At 40.2% G+C, this 19455-nt stretch overlaps 2 protein-coding genes across 2 annotated transcripts; one reads left to right on the forward strand and one right to left on the reverse strand.

The window, feature by feature from the left end:
• Positions 1–764: 764 nt before the first annotated feature.
• Positions 765–4989, forward strand: LOC133710595 (uncharacterized). The gene is made up of 6 exons (XM_062136703.1): positions 765–1002; positions 1340–1406; positions 1652–2954; positions 3208–3477; positions 4045–4200; positions 4633–4989. The coding sequence occupies exons 2-6, from the start codon at positions 1393–1395 to the stop codon at positions 4762–4764; spliced, it is 1875 nt and encodes a 624-aa protein (XP_061992687.1). The 5' UTR covers positions 765–1002; positions 1340–1392; the 3' UTR covers positions 4765–4989.
• A 931-nt stretch (positions 4990–5920) lies between these two features.
• On the reverse strand, positions 5921–8217 carry LOC133710667 (uncharacterized). The gene is made up of 2 exons (XM_062136803.1): positions 8090–8217; positions 5921–7742 (listed from the first exon to the last, which is right to left on the reverse strand). The coding sequence occupies exon 2, from the start codon at positions 7729–7731 to the stop codon at positions 6196–6198; it is 1536 nt and encodes a 511-aa protein (XP_061992787.1). The 5' UTR covers positions 7732–7742; positions 8090–8217; the 3' UTR covers positions 5921–6195.
• Between the last annotated feature and the right edge of the window lie 11238 nt (positions 8218–19455).

A 19455-nucleotide genomic window follows, 5' to 3' on the forward strand; every position in this document is an offset into this window, starting at 1 on the left:
CAGATTTGGTCAAACCGTCGAAGTGTCAAACTGAAAAATAAGGAAACAAAATAAGTTTTAATAATTCGGGCAGGGCCGGGCCTTTGAGGGATTTCAGCGAACCAAACCGAAGCCCGTCCCGTTTTAATGGAACGGGCCCAAACAGTGAAATATGAAGTTTCAAAACCGTTCCGTCCGGGCAGTTTTCGATACGGGCCCAGGTCGGGTTCGGTTTTCCGGTTTCAAGTGCCCACCCCTAGTCCAAAGTTGGCAATGAAAAGCCAGAGCTCATGGAGTATTTGTTGAAAAAAGTTACAACAATCTGCATTGTGGGTGTTGGCTTACTTGTCAAAGGGTTACCGTCTGTGATGGCTTAGTTCCTAGCCTTCAACCGTTACACTCAACAATTTTACATACCCAATAGGACATGAGCTTATTATTGGTTTTTTGTAAGGCCGAACCGGAAAGTGACACCAAAGTCAACGATTCGATGTCGTTTATAACACCGACTGGCCGATTCTGTCTGGTTTCCCTTTCTTTGTGGCAGTTCGCTACCAGTTTTGGCCCTAAACCCTAAACAGGCCCTAACCATGCTCCAAATTCAACCAGCTCCTTGATAACAAACAAGGACAGGTAACAACAACACTCATTAGAGGTGAAGATGGTTTCTTGGCCGCCAAGACAAGTAGGCCATACACTTAAAATATCGAGCGCAGGGGCAAAATCGTCAGCGCAAGAGAAAAATTCATTAAACCCTTCCTTCCCTCCCTCCCTTTCCCGTCGTCGTGGCCATCTCTCTCCCCGCGTCTTTAGCTCTCTCTCTCTCTCTCTCTCTCTCTCTCTAGAGTCCTGAATCTCCGACGACCTCCGATTGCCGCAGCACCGTAGTCATCTACGCCTTCCTTTCACGCATCAAAGCCATTCTTCACTGCACACCTCGAACCTCGAAACTCCGCCGGGGTTTGTTTCTCAAACCTCTCTGCCGATTGCCGCCGGCGGCGGCCACTTCTCACGGCGTCTTTGGTAGCTATACCTTAATCTTTTCATGGGCTTTACTTTGCAACTTACAATTTATGTTTTGATTCAGTATGCTCAGAGTTGCCATTATAGACCACCGTCCCTAAAAAGCCCCAAGCTTTTGTTTGTTTGGCCAAAAATGCTTATAGTCTTAGCCTTCATCTACACTAGTGCTCTCTGTAGGCTCATTGCTTAGGTTGCTATAGTTTCAGAGATGATTGATTCTTTTTTGGCTCTGATCCCTTCTTATGCAACGAAATACTACTTTTTTTTGTTAGTCTATGCATTTCTCTTTAGTCTCTGTTGTAGCTCTTACACTGTTTTGTTCTTTTGCAAACTACAGCCTCTTACATTTTGATTGTTAGTCCTCCCAACAATCTGTCCAAGTCGGACTCGATGCCATGTTCAAGGTCCGTCTCCCTTTCTTTATTTACATTTTCAGCTAGCGTTGTGGGATTCATTTTATTCAGTAGAGAAAGGAGTGGCCTTTGAGTATGTTCATGAATTGATTTCTTCATAACTGTCTATTGCTAGTCCTTTTAATTTATGAATTCATGTTGCAAATGAGAAACCTAAAGGTCAAAGTTTTCTCCCAGTCATCTCACTGAATGGATATAAATATGCTAAGATGATTGGCTTGGTATTGAAAATGCAGATTGTTGATGTTCAGAAATTTTAGGAGAGTTTCAGAGTCGGTTGTTACAAGCCTGAAACCAAGCTATCCAGAACCCGGAAAGTATGGAACTATTACTAGAGTTGGCCTTGGTCTTCCCCAATACAGATTATACACGGACTATATCTTGCCTACTAGAGGGAATAACGCATTATTATTGTTTAATAAAACGAAGAGGAATTATTCCAAGAGTGGTTCTGTCATGACACATCATACCCAACTTGCTTTGAAAAGGCTCTTCAAAAGATTCACTTTAAGTGGTTCTAGATTCCGTCCTGTGAGTAAGTTTGCTCAAGCAGTCTCCTTGTTCATAACTCGGCCTAACTTTTTACTGCCCGGTACTTTTGCCATCACAAGTGGGAAGCTAGCATGGGCACAGAGGTCTCTGGCAGAAATGGACCAGTCGCAGAATACTATATACATGCGTGCTCAAGATGGACATGCTTTTATGACATCATTACTATTGTCGGCTTTAGAAGGTGTGATATTGTTACTGAGAGCACTCTATCTGGGGATTTTGTTCTCACCCAGCATACTGATGATGCCTTTCGTCGCTTACTGTGGACCTGAGTTTAGGAGATTGTGGCTTCATGTTGTTCATCGTACTTTGGAAAAAGCAGGTCCAGCTTTCATCAAATGGGGTCAGTGGGCTGCTACACGGCCTGATCTTTTCCCCAGAGACTTATGCATCAAGCTTTCAGAGCTTCACATGAAAGCTCCTGAACATAGCTTTGCCTACACAAAGAAAACTATCGAAGGAGCATTTGGACGCAAGCTCTCTGAGATTTTTGAGAACTTTGAAGAGGAGCCGGTAGCATCTGGAAGTATTGCTCAAGTGCATCGAGCTACTTTGAGATTTCGATACCCAAACCAAGAGGTGAAGCCCATGGTAGTTGCCGTAAAGGTCAGACATCCTGGTGTTAGTGAATCAATTAGGAGAGATTTTGTGATTATCAATTCAGTTGCAAAATTGTCAATGTTCATTCCTACTTTAAAGTGGTGGAGATTAGATGAAAGCGTACAGCAGTTCTCAGTTTTCATGATGTCTCAAGTTGATCTTGCAAGGGAAGCTGCCCATTTGAGCCGTTTTATCTATAATTTCCGTCATCATAAGGATGTCTCTTTTCCAAAGCCTTTGTATCCACTTGTGCATCCTGCTGTTTTGGTGGAAACTTATGAGCAAGGGGAATGTGTCTCAAACTATCTTCATGAGCTTCCCGGGCAAGATCAGATTAAAGCTGCAGTTGCTCACAGTGGAACAAAGGCATATTTAAAGATGCTTCTGGTAAGATATATAGTCTTTGATGTTTCTAGTTAATTTATGGTTTTGGAAGTTGGTCATTCAAAAATTCATTGCTGCTGTCTCTTGTAATTTTTGCTTGTTACTCATATGCCTGAAGTGCATGTATTAGGTACTTGAGTATGCTTGGTTTCTTTGTCGTCTCTTGTGGTTTACTTAATAGTTAGGAGTTATGATCTTTCTTACTTTGTTCAAGTATGAGCACATGGCTTCCAAGTTATGACGCGTCTTCTTTCAGGTGGACAACTATATACATGCGGACATGCATCCTGGAAATATCCTTGTCCGGGTGCCTCAGAGCAACTCTTTTTGGAAGAAACTCTTCAAGTTAAAGCCTCATGTCATTTTTCTTGATGTGGGCATGACTGCTGAACTCTCTAGAACTGACCAAGTAAATTTAGTTGGACTTTTCAAGGCTATCGCTCGTCGTGATGGAGGCACTGCCGCTGAGTGCACACTCAGACTATCTAATCAACAGAAATGCCCAAATCCGGAAGCTTTCATTGAGGTGAAATTTTTAGGCCATGTAACTTCATTAGTTCATTACTAGGAATGTTGCGATAAGATTGTATGAAGAGGCATTGGATTCTTGTTTGCTAACTGCTTATTAAATGAATGCAGAGTTTGACATGTGCTCCTTGTATATAGGTTTAAGATTTCCTGGGCAACACGTATCATTAGTACCAGCTTTTGTAAGGAAAAGAATATTTGATATTTGAAATGCTTTTGAAGCCTAATGGTTTTGGTAGTACTTTCTTGTGTTTGTGGGAACTCTGTTGAGTACCATTGCAATATGTGATATCTATTTGTTATGCACTCCATGTTTCTTTTATTCATTTATATGTATAATGAAAAAGTTTGTGTTTCATTTGAATTCTCTTTATTTCTAATTTTTCATGGGGGGAATAAGTTTATGATTAAGTTGAAGATATGTTTGTGTGTAATGTTTGTTAGACAAATGCAATTCCTCAATGATATGAACTGGGGAAGCTTGTTTTACTAGTGTGCCATAATCCATTTCCTTTGACGATCTTATCCCATTTTGGGCTAATGGTTTATAATCTTGTTCTTACAGGAAATGAAGGAGGCCTTCACTTATTGGGGTAGTCCAGAAGGTGATCTGATCCATCCTGCTGAGTGCATGCATCAGGTACTGGAGAAAGTTAGGCGTCATAGAGTCAATGTTGATGGAAATGTCTGCACTGTCATGGTAACAACTTTGGTTCTTGAGGTAATTACCTATACTTTTCCCTTATCCACAGAAGCTGAATCTTACAATTCTGGTATGAAATGAAAACTAAGTCAGATCTACTTATGCACATGCCCGTATAAGCTTAGAGTATCCCAAATATGCCCAGATAGATTCAAACATACATGTACAAGAAAACTACAGATAGATTCAAACATACATGTACAAGAAAACTATGTAACACACACACACACACGCACCTCTGTGTGTGTGTATTTTTCACCTTTCTCTGTTGTTCATGATATCTTTCACTCCTTTGAGTCCTTTCTAATAATAAAGTTAATAAGTAGTTTTTACTGGTTACTGGCATAGATATGCTGAGGCACAATTTGCTCCAACTATATATACTAATGGTGTGAATTGTGTGATCATCAATATTTGATCTGATACAATCTCACTGGTTATGTTTTGCAGGGATGGCAGAGGAAACTTGATCCTGCATACAATGTGATGAAAACATTGCAAATGTACGCTGGTTATCAAAACTCAAAACTCGAATGGGCAGAGTCCCTCTCCTACACTATTCAGGCGCTAATGGCTCCATAAGGTCATGTCAGTGACACTACTACTATGACCAAACAATTTTGATAGTTATAAAACTGAATACATACGACTCCTAAGAGATGAACACGATTGTCTTAGGTTTCTATTTTTTGTAATTCTTTTAATTGCATATATGTTAATTTTTTGAAGTTGTAATTTATACATTGGCATTACTATTTGTAGTGCCTCACAATTCATAAGCAAAGACTCACTGGTTTTAATCAAGCATTTACTATATATGTTGAAGAAGTAAAGTCTAATTTATATTTGTACCATGCCAATAGGCGCCGACTTATATATAGTGTTTTGTGTAAAATGCTCAAGGATGTGTGCAAATGCATTCCGCCCTTGAGGTCAGATCAATCAATGTTGACAAGTTAAATGCTGCATATAATAAAACTGAACTGCAATATACAGCGTTTACATTTTTCATCCTCCGTACTGAAGTAGCATGTGTACACACGGATTTTCCAGGATTTGCTTCCACGGTATTCTGAATATGTTTTACTCTAGGGCAATCTCTAACAAGATGAAGCGTGGATTACTGCCTATCTGGGGAATCAGCACAACTAGGATATTTTCTCAACTCTCTTTTGAACCGCTCAAGATTTGTTGGGAGCCTTCCTTGAGTGACAAGCCATATAAGTGTTTTTATTTGAGAGGATGACAGGCTTCTAGTTGGAGTCGAGATAATTTTCTGCAATTGTAGACGCTTTTATATGCTGAGCTTGCAGGAAGGCAACCATTTGAAGAGGCCGGCATACCAAGAATTCCAGCATAGGTCAGCTTAGTTAATCTGGAAGACCAGGCATCCCAAGATAATTTCGTAGATTTGATGTATGAGACGAGCCATAAACCTTACTGTGCAGTTTCAGATAGTTAAACCGTTTGTGGTGTTGAGTGTTGAGAGTTGAGAGTTGAGAGTTGAGACCACAAAATGTGACACAGTGCATCAACCTCCCAGAAGTGAAATTTGCTTTTTGTTTATTTTTCTTTTGATATGCAAAATAAAACGGACACGGTCCAGGCAATTGATTATCTTGCCAAAAGCTGCAATGCTTTCTAGGGACTTGTAGATATGTTTTTCTTTGGTCAATCAAATATTATCTCTGCCCTAGCTTGCAACACAGTCGTAACTTTTTTGTTTTGGTAATTTCACTAACAATTAACAAGAATTATGAGCTATTTATAGCCAGGAAAGTACATTAACTCAATGAAACTAGTACTGTAATAAACTAATAACTAATAACCACATGGCTCTCAAAGAGGAGCAAACTCAAATTCTGTTCTAAGCAGGAGAGCTAAGAAAGAGACTTTTCAAACATGCTTTACGGCTTACAATGGCAGCAAGACAGTCCAATTGAAAGAAAACCCAGACCGACACACTGCCCTGTGAGACAGTTACCATCCAACTAACCTCGTTTCCTTTTCTTCTTACTTCCTCATGCTGCTGTCCCCAACTTCGGCCTCACCTAGTCCAAGGTCACCAAGCAACTCCTCAAGTGTTACAGAAGGTAGATCTTCCCCATCAGTCACTGATGCAGTCTCTGATGGCTTTTGGTATTCTTCATTGCGGTACAGTGATACATTGAACCTCATTTCAGGGTTCTCCTCCAGATCATCCAAGAACTGTTCATACTCCGAGTCCACCCTTTCTTGCTCACCTCTACCTTTATCGTCAACTTCCATGTTGAGGGACTTAAGCTTCCATGAGCGAGGCTTCCCACGCTTCTTCTGATGCTTTTCTTCATAGCTCTTCTTTACCAAAATTGCTTCTGGAATGACCAGACCCTTGTACTTCTCCAGTTCGTCATCATTACTATTAGCCCCATATAAGTCATAACCAAGAGCATAATCCCCAGGACTTAAAAGATGGCCTAGATGTGTTTTTATGTTGAAAATAGTGTCATTCTTCCCAAAGTCAGACAGGCGAGCAACTTGTGCATCAGCTAAAGCATACCTTGAGCCACCAATAGTAACTTCAGGCGAAACAACCTCCACATCCAGCACTATATACTCCACTAGCTCCCTGCTCGTATGAAGAGACTTAAAGGATGACCTCCAATACTGATCAGTATCCAAGAAACCATGCCTCAAGGTGAAAGGATCAAGCAACGCAATACTGTTGGTTACTTTAGTGCAGATCACAAGAGGACCAAGATTACCCAAACTAGATTTGACCTTGGGAGGCAGACAAATCAAATCCTCACGGCAAATGGGGCATATTTCAACTGAGAATGTATACCTATAATTAAAATTATTGCTTTTCTGATCATGTGAAACAAGCTGTTTGTCATGGCGACTCTTTATTGGTGCAACTTTACCCACAAATTCCACGAATTTCAAGCCGTGGCTCCGGCTTGGAAAAAAGAAGTCGATCCCTTTATCTGTCTCCTTAATCCTTATGGCACTGGCAGCGGCACCATGCTTGAGAATCAGCTGCTCGAGAAAGAAAAAGGTGCGTTTGTGAGAAACATGCTGGCGGAGTTGCACAGATGCAACCCACTGGTCAGGGTTAGCCTGGGCCCTGGAACAAGGTTCACACATATGTTCTTGCTGAACATACTCAACAACAAAAGACTGTTCAAGTAGTGCTCCATTCAAAACCTCTTTCTGAACTTTCAGTTTCACCTTGATCCTCTTGGAGTGAGGCTCGGTCCAAATAAATTCGGCATGAACCAGCTTAACTTTGTTCAAGTTCTTCACTCTCCTAATACAGAAGGATAGCAGCTCCTTGGACTCTAATTGGGCTTTGATCCACGTTCTTGGAGGCTGCAAGTAGGTCTCACACTCGGGGCAATGGAGAATGGTCACCTGCTTCTGCAAACCTTGGGTGATATCAACCTCGGAGCGCAAACACTTGACGCACATATTGGCAGCATTGGGTGTCATGGAGACACCACACTTGCAACACAGCACGCTGCCAACAGTTTGCTGAACCACGAACATACCACCTGCTTCTTCAGCCATTGCGGGGCCAGCTAAAACATAAAAGGAACAAGTTATAATAATCAGCGAGACATTAAATTGGAGAATCTGCATCAGAAATTCCAATTTCAAAGCAGCACACACAGCTAAGTTAGCTCATTCTAAACAATTAATGGTCTGAGAGAGCAGAGCATTAATCTTCTATTCTATGGAGCTGGAGTTGGATCGTTGATAAAGCAAACAAATTTGGAGCAAAAAGCCCCAAAACTCATAGATCCTAAATAACAATTTTGTCATTTCAAAAAAAAAAAAAAACAATTTTGATGTCCTATACAATAGCAATAGAATCCATTAGAAGCAGAGAGAGAAACCCATTTTTTTCATGGAAAGAACGTCTAACCTGGAATTAATGATCAAGTCGCTTCGAATATCGGGTAGGGCGGTGACCGGAGGCAGGTTTTCCTTTTTTAGAGAGAAGAGGAGAGAGAGAGAGTTCAAATTGGGGTTTGGGTTATTCACGCAGCAGAAAGGATATTTATATATTACCGTTTTACGTCACTCATGAGTCATGACCTCCTATGTCATTTTTATTTTGGTCTCGGCCTCCGACTTTCCAATTTTTGGTCTTTTATTTTTATTTTTTTATTTTTCAGTTATTATTATTACTTTTTGTTTAAATCTTTTCTTCGATTCAAGAGCCTTCGATCATGGTTAAACTTAGAGCAAGTTTACCCGTTGGGTCACCAGGTCACATACTATTCACTGATTTTTAGTATATATTTTCATTCTCTGGGTCACGAAATACACTGTACCCGTGACCCAGAGGGTGAAACTAACACTAAAAAGTAGTGAATAGTTGGTAACCTGGTGACCCAACGAGTGAACTTGCTCTTAAGGGGGCGGGGAAGCCGCCGCTCAACATTGACGAGCCTCACGTTTCCGGAGAGCTCTCTCACTTGGAATTTGAGGTCCATGTACGTCGTGATGAGACTAGTGCTCGGTTGGACGAAATGGAAGCTACTTTACAAGATTTGATGGCTGCATCTTTGGCAAACTTCAAATCCTTGCTAATGGACGAGTTTAAGCAACAACTCTCGAATTTGATCACCAAAGAGAGCTCGTTTGATGCCCAACCACAGATCAACCACCAAGGGAGTACTGCAATCCCTCAACAAGATGTGTGGTGACCCGAGAGGGAGGTCCCACAGCGCCTGTGACCCCGAACTAATGAGAAACCGACATGTCACGAATGACATCCCGATAACTTATTAACCTGAAACCACAAGGCCTTTTGGGTTTAAGTTGTTGGTTTACAAAACATTTTCTTGGACAAATCATTCTAGCAACCGAATAGCATATTTTCAAAAGCGGATTTTAAAATGGTCTAAAGGATTTGGACCTACAATCGGAGCCCATATTTGGAAAATAACAAATCACTAAGTAAATACAAGTATGAGAGACGCGCCCCAGGGTTACGGGTTTCCCTAAATTTTTGTAAATAAGCGAGTAGTAAACAAGTAAATAAATCAATAAGGGACTTCAAAACCTAGTAAAGGACGAAGACCTTAATTTAATAAAGCCAAAGAGAAATACGCCAAGCCGGGCCATGTACTTCCCCTGTACGCTCCCCGACCACATGCTCAAAACCTGCACACTGTTGTAGGGGTGAGCTTTCGTCCTCGCATGCCCAGTAAGGGTCGACCCAATGTTAGCCAAATAGCCACTCTCAAGTATAAGGGCCAAGTTATAGTGTAGATCGAGGATTATGAGTAGGGGTTATCGTACCCAAGGGATTGGAAAATCTAAAGGGTGCTAGATGAATATGCAAATGTACAAGTCATAAACAAGAGCTCACAAGTGAACCAAAGTTCATGGTGAATATATGCAAGATGGTGTAGTGGTTTTATTTTTGGCTTTGAAAATGGTTTCGAATCAAATTAACACAAAATGAAACTTGAAATGTAAACTAGGCTATGTTAAACTAGATGTGATAAAATGGATGGAAGTTAGAGCTTTAGGTTGTTCACCATAGCCTCCCTTGCATGCATTGATGTTCAAACTATAAGTAATGAAATCCCAAATATCCAATTACCCTCTTAGCATCCGGATAAGACTACTAAGGCCTAAACTCCTTTTATTTTATCAAATTTCACTGGATAAGTGCGAAACTAACTACCCAAGAACAAGTTATATTACCGGATAAGTATCAATTCTTTGCTCCTAGATGCATAAAGATTTGAGTTTAGATAATCAAGCAAGCAAACCAATCCTAGATCTATGTGATTTTAACTCACTACCCTCACATACACACCTAGTGTGCTATCATGCTTTCAATGTCTAAAGCTAGCTATTCTCTAAACATTGTTCATGTAATGACAAATGCAAAGTATTCAAATTAGCTAGATTCAAATACAAGCATTCACTTCTTGAATTAGCATGTGAAGATGATCATGGAAAATGCATCAAATAAGACTCAAACATCAATTCATTACAAGTTTGGCTAGGGCTTTCAACCCTAGCCCCAACAAACTAACTACTCACTCATAATCAAATACATAAGCTCCAACATGTTTATGAACATCAAACTAAAAAGTAGGGATAGAGAAGGGACTAGTGATAATCAAGTTGAGGATGGTGTAGATGAACTCATGAAGGCATTGACATGGTGAAAATGGTGATGGTGATGATGATTCCTCAAGTGATGCTAGACTCCTCTCCTTCTTCTTCAAAGGTTGATGATGGAATATGAGATGTAGAGATGATCAAGTGGTGAAATGGTGGACTAGTGAAGCTTTTTGTCTATGAAATGGAATGGGTAGATGGAAAAGATGATGAAGGTTGTGGTGGTGGAAATGGAGGTTTTATGAAGGAGATGAAGAGAGAAAGAAGATGTTATGGATTCAGGAATTGGTGATTGAGATTGAGAGGAGAAAGTGTTTATATAGGGAATAAAAAGAAGAGTGAAATGATGAGTGGAAGAAAAATAATGAAAGTGGAGTATGGAAGTGGTTTGTAAAATATGGAAAAGATGGAGTAATGATGAAATGAAAGCAAAACATGAAGGTGCAGAAATATGGAAGTGATGATGATATATTAAAGAGAATGGAGTAGAAAAATATATCCAAGGAAAAAGAGAAAAGTATCTACCTTTCTTTATGTGGGTGGGAAACATGAACATGATGAATGTTGAGCTGGTTTTAGGTCACTTTCTGCCCCTTGATTCATTCAATTAATTCTCCACTAAGACTTCAGAATGGGCCTTTGACTTCTTCATATCAAATGTTCCTCCATGAGTGTAGATCATCCTGATAAAATATTAGAGTTAAATTCATTGTGGTTTGGCCGTAAATGCTTCTGAAATATGTACAGGTCAGGTTTTCCAGTTTTCGTCTTTCAAAAAATTGGACTGACTGTTTGAAGGCTTTCCACTCAAAACTAGCTCTGTTATTCTTCATAACAAATGATTCTTGGGATGTGTAGGATGAAACTGAAAAGTTTCAACTCATTCAGAGTTCGTTTGGTCAGGCGGCTACCCCTCCTTTCTTGTCTAGCTCACTTTCTACTAGCCGGAGTAAGAAAATGTGTTAAGGTTGACTTTTTAGTGCATTTCCATTCTTCTCCATCATTTCCTAGCATGATAAGGAAAACATAATAAATATATATAAATAAACACAAAGGTTAAGCAAAAGTACAAGATTAGGGACATAATGAAATTGGATTAGTCAACATTAAATTTGGACTTTGGAACAAGTAATTTCCATGTTTTAGGGCACAAATATGTATATGAATTATGATCCAACACCCAACCATGCTAGGTTTGAAAATAATATACTTGAAAATATTTACTACATAATATTGTGCACGTTTATCGAAAATACTTTAAAAAAAGTCGCAACCACAAACATTTGTTCTCTTTTATAAAACATATGTATCATGCTTCACACAACTTGGAGCTCTGAGATACTTACCTGCCAGCTAATCTAAAACAATCGGTGACCGACCCAGTTTGTCATCCTTGGAGAACCGGCCAACTTATCGACACCGTGGGATCCCTAGGAATCAACGCGTCTAGGTCTCATTCACTTTCAGGTCACAAGTACAAACATACAATGGGTACAGTATCTCAACATGCAAGTCTAGCCTAGGTTTTCGCAATCAGCAATTATCAGTTATGAAAACACAGGTATCACGAGGCATCGACTAATGAACAACCAAAAACGCACTTGCAGGCAACATACTATCTTAGTATAACATTCCACGTATATCAAAAAGTCTCTAACAAGGAAGGGACAGCTCACCCTACCTGAAATTGGAGTGCTCGCCCAAACTTAGTTTCGTTTCCGACTTTCGATACTTCTTCCAATTTCATGTGCACACGCTCGAGTCCTTTAACAAAAATTATACCGATAAGTAACTGATTCATAACTCACTTTAAAATTCACCAAGTAACCCATGATCGATAATTATTAGAAACCATTCCCAAACAATTCACTTAGAATGGTAAGCTCATTCGGGATATGGTGATTGTAACGTCCCGTATCTAAATTTACCCGTTTACTAGTCATTTGGACAGTAAACGATAATTTGTTTTACTTTTACTCTTTTTCGACAACTTTAGTGGCCCTAAAAGTTGAGTTTTTGTTCGGGTCAAAATTTGGGAAAATGTTCTTCATGGAAGTTGTAGAGGACGTTAAACCGAGCGCGTGCATATGTGGTTCGTAAAAATCGGAGCTCGTATGCGATAGTTATAAGCGAAATAGTAAAGTTACTGTTTACGGTTACTGTTCATGGTAAGTTTCTATAAATAGCCAAGTTACTGTGGTAAGTTTCCATTTTTGGAAACTTACCCGGCCTTTTCTCTCTCTTCTCCCCCGACATTTTCTTCCTCTTCGGCCCGATTTCTTCTCCCTCCGGTTTCTTCCTTCTCCGGCCGACCCACGACGGAATCCGGGCACCGGCAGGTTCGCCTCCTCCTCCTTGTCACGCCTGGGGTGGTGTTTGGCGGTGGCTCGACCGGTGGAGCTCGGAATTGAGCTGTGAAGGTTACTGTAGCCGATCGGAACTTTCATCGATTTCCGGCGATTCCGGCCGTTTCCGGCCACGAAATTGGCATCGAAGGTTCGGTTTTCATCACTGATCATTTCCCCTATGGCCTTGTGTCACGATTTGTTGTGTAGAAGTCGAATTGATGAATTGAAATTTTAGGGTTCTTGAGAAATTTCTGGGCTTGTGTTCATCGGCCGAATTGGAGCTCTTTCAGGTAAAATTGGAACTTGTTGTAGTTGAATGAATGGTTGGGTGTGTTGAGTAGATGCTACTGTCCAAAGTTGGTGGCCATCGGAGGTGGTGGCCGCCGGCGCGTGGGACCCACGCGCCGCCACTGTTGGTGGCGCGTGGAGGCGTGTAGGGCAGTGTTTTAATTCCAGTTTTTAGCCCATTAAATTCTATAAATGTTGTAGAGCTTGTATGTGAAGTTTGGTGATTTTTGGAGAAGCTTGGAATTAACTATGAATTTTTGAAGTTTAGGGTTTCGATTATCGAATTACGAGAATCCGACCGTCGGATATCTCTCGGTTCTGCTTTGGAACCTTTAAATTAACGAATTGGTATTAGTGGTATAATTTGGGCTGAATCCGAGGAGAATGGGAGATGTAAATTATGAGGAATTGAGTTTAGGAATTATATTAAATTGTTGAATAATTATTCACGGAATATAATCGTGTACAGGATGTCGTACCGAGCCCTGGCTCGATGAAGGAACTCGTATACGTGATCGTCGGAATAGTACTGTGAGTGGACTTTTGTTTTAAATAATGATGCATGCGTTATTTCTTGAATTAATTCTTTATTTAATTATCATATTACTTTTCAAGCGTATTATTTGTTTCCGGAATTTGATTATTGGTTTATCTCATGGATTGGCTTTCAATAATGATTTTCTGAGATGGATTATGATTTACCTCGGTCATGAATTTCGGATATTAATTCGTTATGCTCGGATTCGAGTTTGTGATTTATGTTGATTTCCGGAGTTTCATATTTAATTTCATTCATCGATTTGAGATTTCTGAAAGATTTTCGAAATGGGATTTCGATGGAATTATTTCTTGTTTATTTATTCGATCTTTGGTTTTGGCATTGGGAATGCCTTAGTAATGATTTCGGTTTGAGAATTGTGATTTTGTTTGATCTCGCCTTTCTGCCATTGATTTGAGATACTTTTGGCGTGTGGGACACGTCGTTGGAAATTCTTTTACGAGAGATGGGGGAAGCCTTATGTATTTTGAATTTACTGGATTTTCGGTTATGTTTCCCTGTGCCATACTGAGGGGTGATTTTATCATGCTAGCATTGATTTTCCGCCTTTGTGGCGCGGTGATGGGATCACCGTAGCCCTTCCGCCTTTGTGGCGCAGGTTACTGTCTCTGTGACAGTAATTCTGTAGCCCAGTATCCTATCGCTACACTTAGTGGCGTAAGGGTATATTACGGGAGTTATGGGAGTTCTTTAGCCTGGGAGGCTATCACCCAACCAAGCCTGAGTGGCTTATTCGTATGGCTATCATCTTCCCCTACTTATACTATTTTTGACTAGCGGGGACTAGTCTGAGTTTTCTTAACCAGCGGGGCTGGACTTTTATTTTCGAGTATTGAAATTTCAATCTTTTACTCTGTCGTTGTGACTGGCGAGGCTAGTCGGTTTTCTGGAGTTCAACGTTTTTCGGATTATTTTCGTAAGTGTTTTATAAATGTTGCATGCATCCGGATTTTATATATATCGAAAAATGTGGGAAAGTATGAAGTTTTATTTTGTTTTATTCATATTAAATTATTTATTTTTGTCCACTCACGCTGACGTTTTTATGTACTTTCCCCTGGGCCCTTCGGTTTCAAATGCCCAGTGTGCAGGAGAAATTAGTTGAGGTCGGGCGTACATGGAGTCGAGGCATAGTCAACAGTATGGCTTCCGCAATTGCCTTGAATTAGGTTTTCCTCATTTACCTTTCTATTAGAATTGCTCTGATTACCTGCGGAATTAAGGTTATTAAGTCCAGATTTGTGTGTTGTGAATCTGGTTAATGTTGTTTGAGGGAGCAGGGTGGCTCCAGGAGAATAAGGATGAGTGATTTAGAAGTGTAAATTCTCTTTCTACAGGTTTTGGGTTGTCCATTTTAGGGGAAGTTCTGCCTAATTTTCAGTAGAATTTCTTCTAAGGTGGGCCCCGCAGGTCCACTTCGGATTTCAGGGTGAAATTCGGGGCGGGTCCTGTCAGTTGGTATCAGAGCATTAGGTTGTCAGATTCTGTAGACTCATTTCTATCTTGTTACCTTATACGCTTGATGTTACACAGTACCTCCCGAGTGATGGCCCGACTGCAGCGGTTCCCCATCGTTTACTCTTCGGTGCTGATGTACTCATTAAGTGTGTAAGGTACATGTTTAGATGGTGTTCCTTTAGGTGTTATGCCTCTTGTACGCCGACCTCCTAGGGTTTTCGTTACGTAGTAGATTAGTCGCATGTTTTGCACATTTCCCTACTGATGGTAGAGTAAGACTACTCTACAATTTCGAGTTGTGCTACGATGTGTAATTCGAGGAAATGTTGTGGTTGTTTCTCCCTCGATGATAATAAGTTTGTTGGGCAAGATTTAAGGTGCGTGATCGGAGTTCGATTATGTGTTTGAGTGACCGTGATGAGCGACGATAGCTTTGGGTCTTCTTCGAATACCTTGAATCAAAATGGTTTTTGAAGTGGGACTAATAGTAATAGTGGTTCTGACTTTGAACTGAGTTTCGAGGAATGTGTCACGTATACGTGGTTGATGTTGTGAGCATCATTTTGGAATGATACCTTGCAATTTACAAGGAAAACCAGATTGGAATTTTCCTCTTTGGACACTTTGTTCTGTTGACCTGACCATGACTGGTGGACATAGTTTTGTTCAAGTAAAGGAAATTGATTTTTGCCTCTTTGAGTTATGAATATGTCTTCTTAAGTTTTGGATCGTATTGAGTATGGAGATGGACTTAAGTGAGTTTTGAAGCCGTTTTGTGTTTTAAGTTTAAGCAGACGGACACTTAAAGTTTTGCAATAGAGTTTGATCTTGGTCAGTAAATAATGGAGAGGATTTGAACCAACTCTTTGTTAAGAATATTGTACGTGAGTGTGTGTCCTTGTGGGGCTGTGCTACTTGACAGTTTGATATATTTCATGGGAGAGAGTTCCCTTAGTTTACTCAGAAGTTATTTTAAGGCTTTATCAGAGTTCTAAATTTTTTAGATCGGGTGAGATGTATTGTGACACGTTTGTTAACGATATATATTCTTGTGGTGATTAGTTCGAAATCGGATCCGGGTATCGTTTTGTGTGATATGATGATGTTATTCGAGGAAAGATCTTATGAATGGTGTTTTGTCGTCTTAGTAAACTGTTTGTTGCTCGGGTTGAATATATTTAACGGATTGTTTTGGAGGAATTTAGTTAATCTTTTTACCTTGGTGCCATTACTGGTGATATAGGGTTAAGCTGTTTGAGATATAATTCTCACTTTGACCGATCCTTCTACCGTATGGTAACCCTTGATTGGAAAGAATAGAAAGTTGTGGGTATGATTGAGTTTCGGTCACCATCATGGATTTATAGGTACGATGACTTGGCAAGATGTTGGAGTTGAGTTTGGAAATTATTTGTTTGAACTTAGAATTTGATTGTTGGGTGGTGGGACCACTTTCGGATCTTGGTATCGCTGGAGGTGATACGTGATGTTGGACGGGTGTCCTTCATCTTAAAAACTAGTGTTTTTGTCAGCGGAGGATGAACTATGTAGCGAAAGTTGGAAGTTGGAACCGATTAAAAGCAAAAAAGGGAGTATTGAGGTTTTGAAAGGTTTCAGAAATCAAGGACATTCGAATCGTCTTACGACGGCTGCGATCGTTTTGTCGCGCATGAGGGTACTATTAAGTGTCATTGGATATCCATTTGGGCGAAATTGTTGAACTTGGGATCAAGAAATGGTCGTAGGGACCCCACGTGGTGTCCATAGTAATTCAAGTGGAAGTACTATACGATATGGTTATGATCTTAGTTTAAAATCTATAAGTTATGGTGAAGGTTGGTAGTAGTTTTCCTCGCGGGGCGACGCTAGTCAACAAGTTTAGGGATTCTGGTAGCATTCATTGACGGATTCCTCGATAAGTCTTTTGGGGACTATGAAAGAATTTCTTTCCTATTTGTGGATTACGTCGTTGCTTTAATATCTCTTTTTCCTAATTCACGAATCGATTTTCTTCTCTGCAGTATTTGGGGTGCTCTACGCTCACGTAACACGATGCACTCTTGTTTACTTATCGAACCATTCACAGGTTGCTTCAAACATCGGGTTTCTCAGTCACGTTTGGAGGAGTTTGGAATTGTTGGTGATTTGATATTAGTGGTTGGAGTAATTGAGCGAGTTTTGCCACCCTGGTGACCCTTAATTGGAAATGTATAGGAAGCTGTTGGTACAAGTGATAACCGGTCACCACTTGACTAACGGTAAGAGGACTTGAACAGGTAGTAAGAATTGAGTTTGAATTAATTGATTAGGCTTAAGTTTTATCAAGGTTCCATCTGACCATTAAAATACTAAATTGTAATATGGTTGAGTCGTGTTGGATTATCTCTTAGTGAGAAGAGACTTAGAAAATTTGTGGTGCCCTCAGTAGTGAGAATTACCTGGGTATACGAATTAAGATTACCATTTAGGGCAACAGAGATCAACGGGAATGGCATGGATTCAACCAGATTGCAGGTTTATGACTATTATAGAAGTGTAGCCTCAGCTAAGAACAGTGTTAGTGCGATGCATCTTCTCCTGAATTCGAATCTTGGGTTAGAATAGATTGTGAAGTGACGGTTATTGCTTTGCACCAGGTTTCGAACGACGTGGTACTCATTGCGTGCCATTAAATAAACACTTTCATGTGAGGAATCTTAACAGTTTGGATTGAGAACGTTGACAATTAGTAGATTCCTTGAAACATATGTGATTTGGAAGAGTTTTCCACTACATTACAATTATAGGAAGTTTGTGTGGAACAACGCTAGTTAGCTAGTATAAGATACTATAGGTGTAGCTAGCAAGGTAGATATTAAATGAGTTTTCCTAGTTGACTCAGAACGTCATTTCATGGCTTGACCAATGATTTTAGTCAGGTATCAGAGTAGCGCAGCGGAAGTGTAGTGGCCCCTTAACCTACTTGATTAAGAACTTATAGGTTCATTCGAGGCTGACCTTTATTTTGCTTGACAACTAAGGGACCTTTACGTGAACGATCTTCTATTAGGAATTTAAGCACAAACAAACAAGGAAGGAAGTGCTGTCCTTGTAGTTGCTAAGGAAGTTGTTATTTTAGAGTTTTCGTTTAGCAACGACCATCTTGTGATTATCGCAATATTGATGGTGAATGGGTTGGATTGTCACTAAGCGACTTTTGTGAGGAACTTATGAATGCTATACTTATAATAGGTGGTTTGTGACGTCATTACCAGGTATCATCTGAGCCAACCGTTGAAATGAATTTTCTTTTATACCGGAATTTATGTATGTGTGAGGTTATGGTGCTATAGGGTTCAGCAAGACAAGGGATTTGACTTCGGACGTGGATGATTTTGGATTATTAGCATGTTTTCATTGCTTTTGTAGTGGGGAATCATCAGAGTTTTGTTAGTTAGATTTGAGGTTGAATGGGAAGTTTAATCTAAGGAAGAGTTGTTAAGTTTTAAGATTGTTGTATATTGAACCAGTTGGAGTTAACGATTTCATTCCTCACTTAATGAAGACTCTCTGTGATGTTTGGAAATAAGTCTACTCCTTAGACGGTGGAAATCAATCAGATTACAATGACTGGCCATATTTCAGCTTGAGGACTGTTCCTTTTGTGTGTTGATTCCTTTATCTTGTTTAGCCAACTCTTGGACTATATCTAAAGTTAATTTCTACATGATTTGAGCAGGCTTGCACAGTTTTTTTTCATACGCTATGATCGTCATTTTTGTTTAGTCGACGAACTATCTTCTTGAAGAATGCTGTATTTCAGATTGTTATATGCGTCCTACTTCTATTTCGGCGATATGAAATTTCGAGGACGAAATTTTTATAAGGAGGGGAGATTGTAACGTCCCGTATCTAAATTTACCCGTTTACTAGTCATTTGGACAGTAAACGATAATTTGTTTTACTTTTACTCTTTTTCGACAACTTTAGTGGCCCTAAAAGTTGAGTTTTTGTTCGGGTCAAAATTTGGGAAAATGTTCTTCATGGAAGTTGTAGAGGACGTTAAACCGAGCGCGTGCATATGTGGTTCGTAAAAATCGGAGCTCGTATGCGATAGTTATAAGCGAAATAGTAAAGTTACTGTTTACGGTTACTGTTCATGGTAAGTTTCTATAAATAGCCAAGTTACTGTGGTAAGTTTCCATTTTTGGAAACTTACCCGGCCTTTTCTCTCTCTTCTCCCCCGACATTTTCTTCCTCTTCGGCCCGATTTCTTCTCCCTCCGGTTTCTTCCTTCTCCGGCCGACCCACGACGGAATCCGGGCACCGGCAGGTTCGCCTCCTCCTCCTTGTCACGCCTGGGGTGGTGTTTGGCGGTGGCTCGACCGGTGGAGCTCGGAATTGAGCTGTGAAGGTTACTGTAGCCGATCGGAACTTTCATCGATTTCCGGCGATTCCGGCCGTTTCCGGCCACGAAATTGGCATCGAAGGTTCGGTTTTCATCACTGATCA

Source organism: Rosa rugosa, chromosome 5 (assembly GCF_958449725.1).
Source record: "Rosa rugosa chromosome 5, drRosRugo1.1, whole genome shotgun sequence".
NCBI lineage: Eukaryota > Viridiplantae > Streptophyta > Magnoliopsida > Rosales > Rosaceae > Rosa > Rosa rugosa.

Coding starts and splice junctions, on each gene's coding strand:
- LOC133710595 (XM_062136703.1), top strand. Junction 3,478..4,044: donor ATCCGGAAGCTTTCATTGAG/GTGAAATTTTTA, acceptor TTGTTCTTACAG/GAAATGAAGGAGGCCTTCAC. Junction 4,201..4,632: donor TAACAACTTTGGTTCTTGAG/GTAATTACCTAT, acceptor TATGTTTTGCAG/GGATGGCAGAGGAAACTTGA.
- LOC133710667 (XM_062136803.1), bottom strand. CDS start 7,731: ATGGCTGAAGAAGCAGGTGGTATGTTCGTGGTTCAGCAAACTGTTGGC.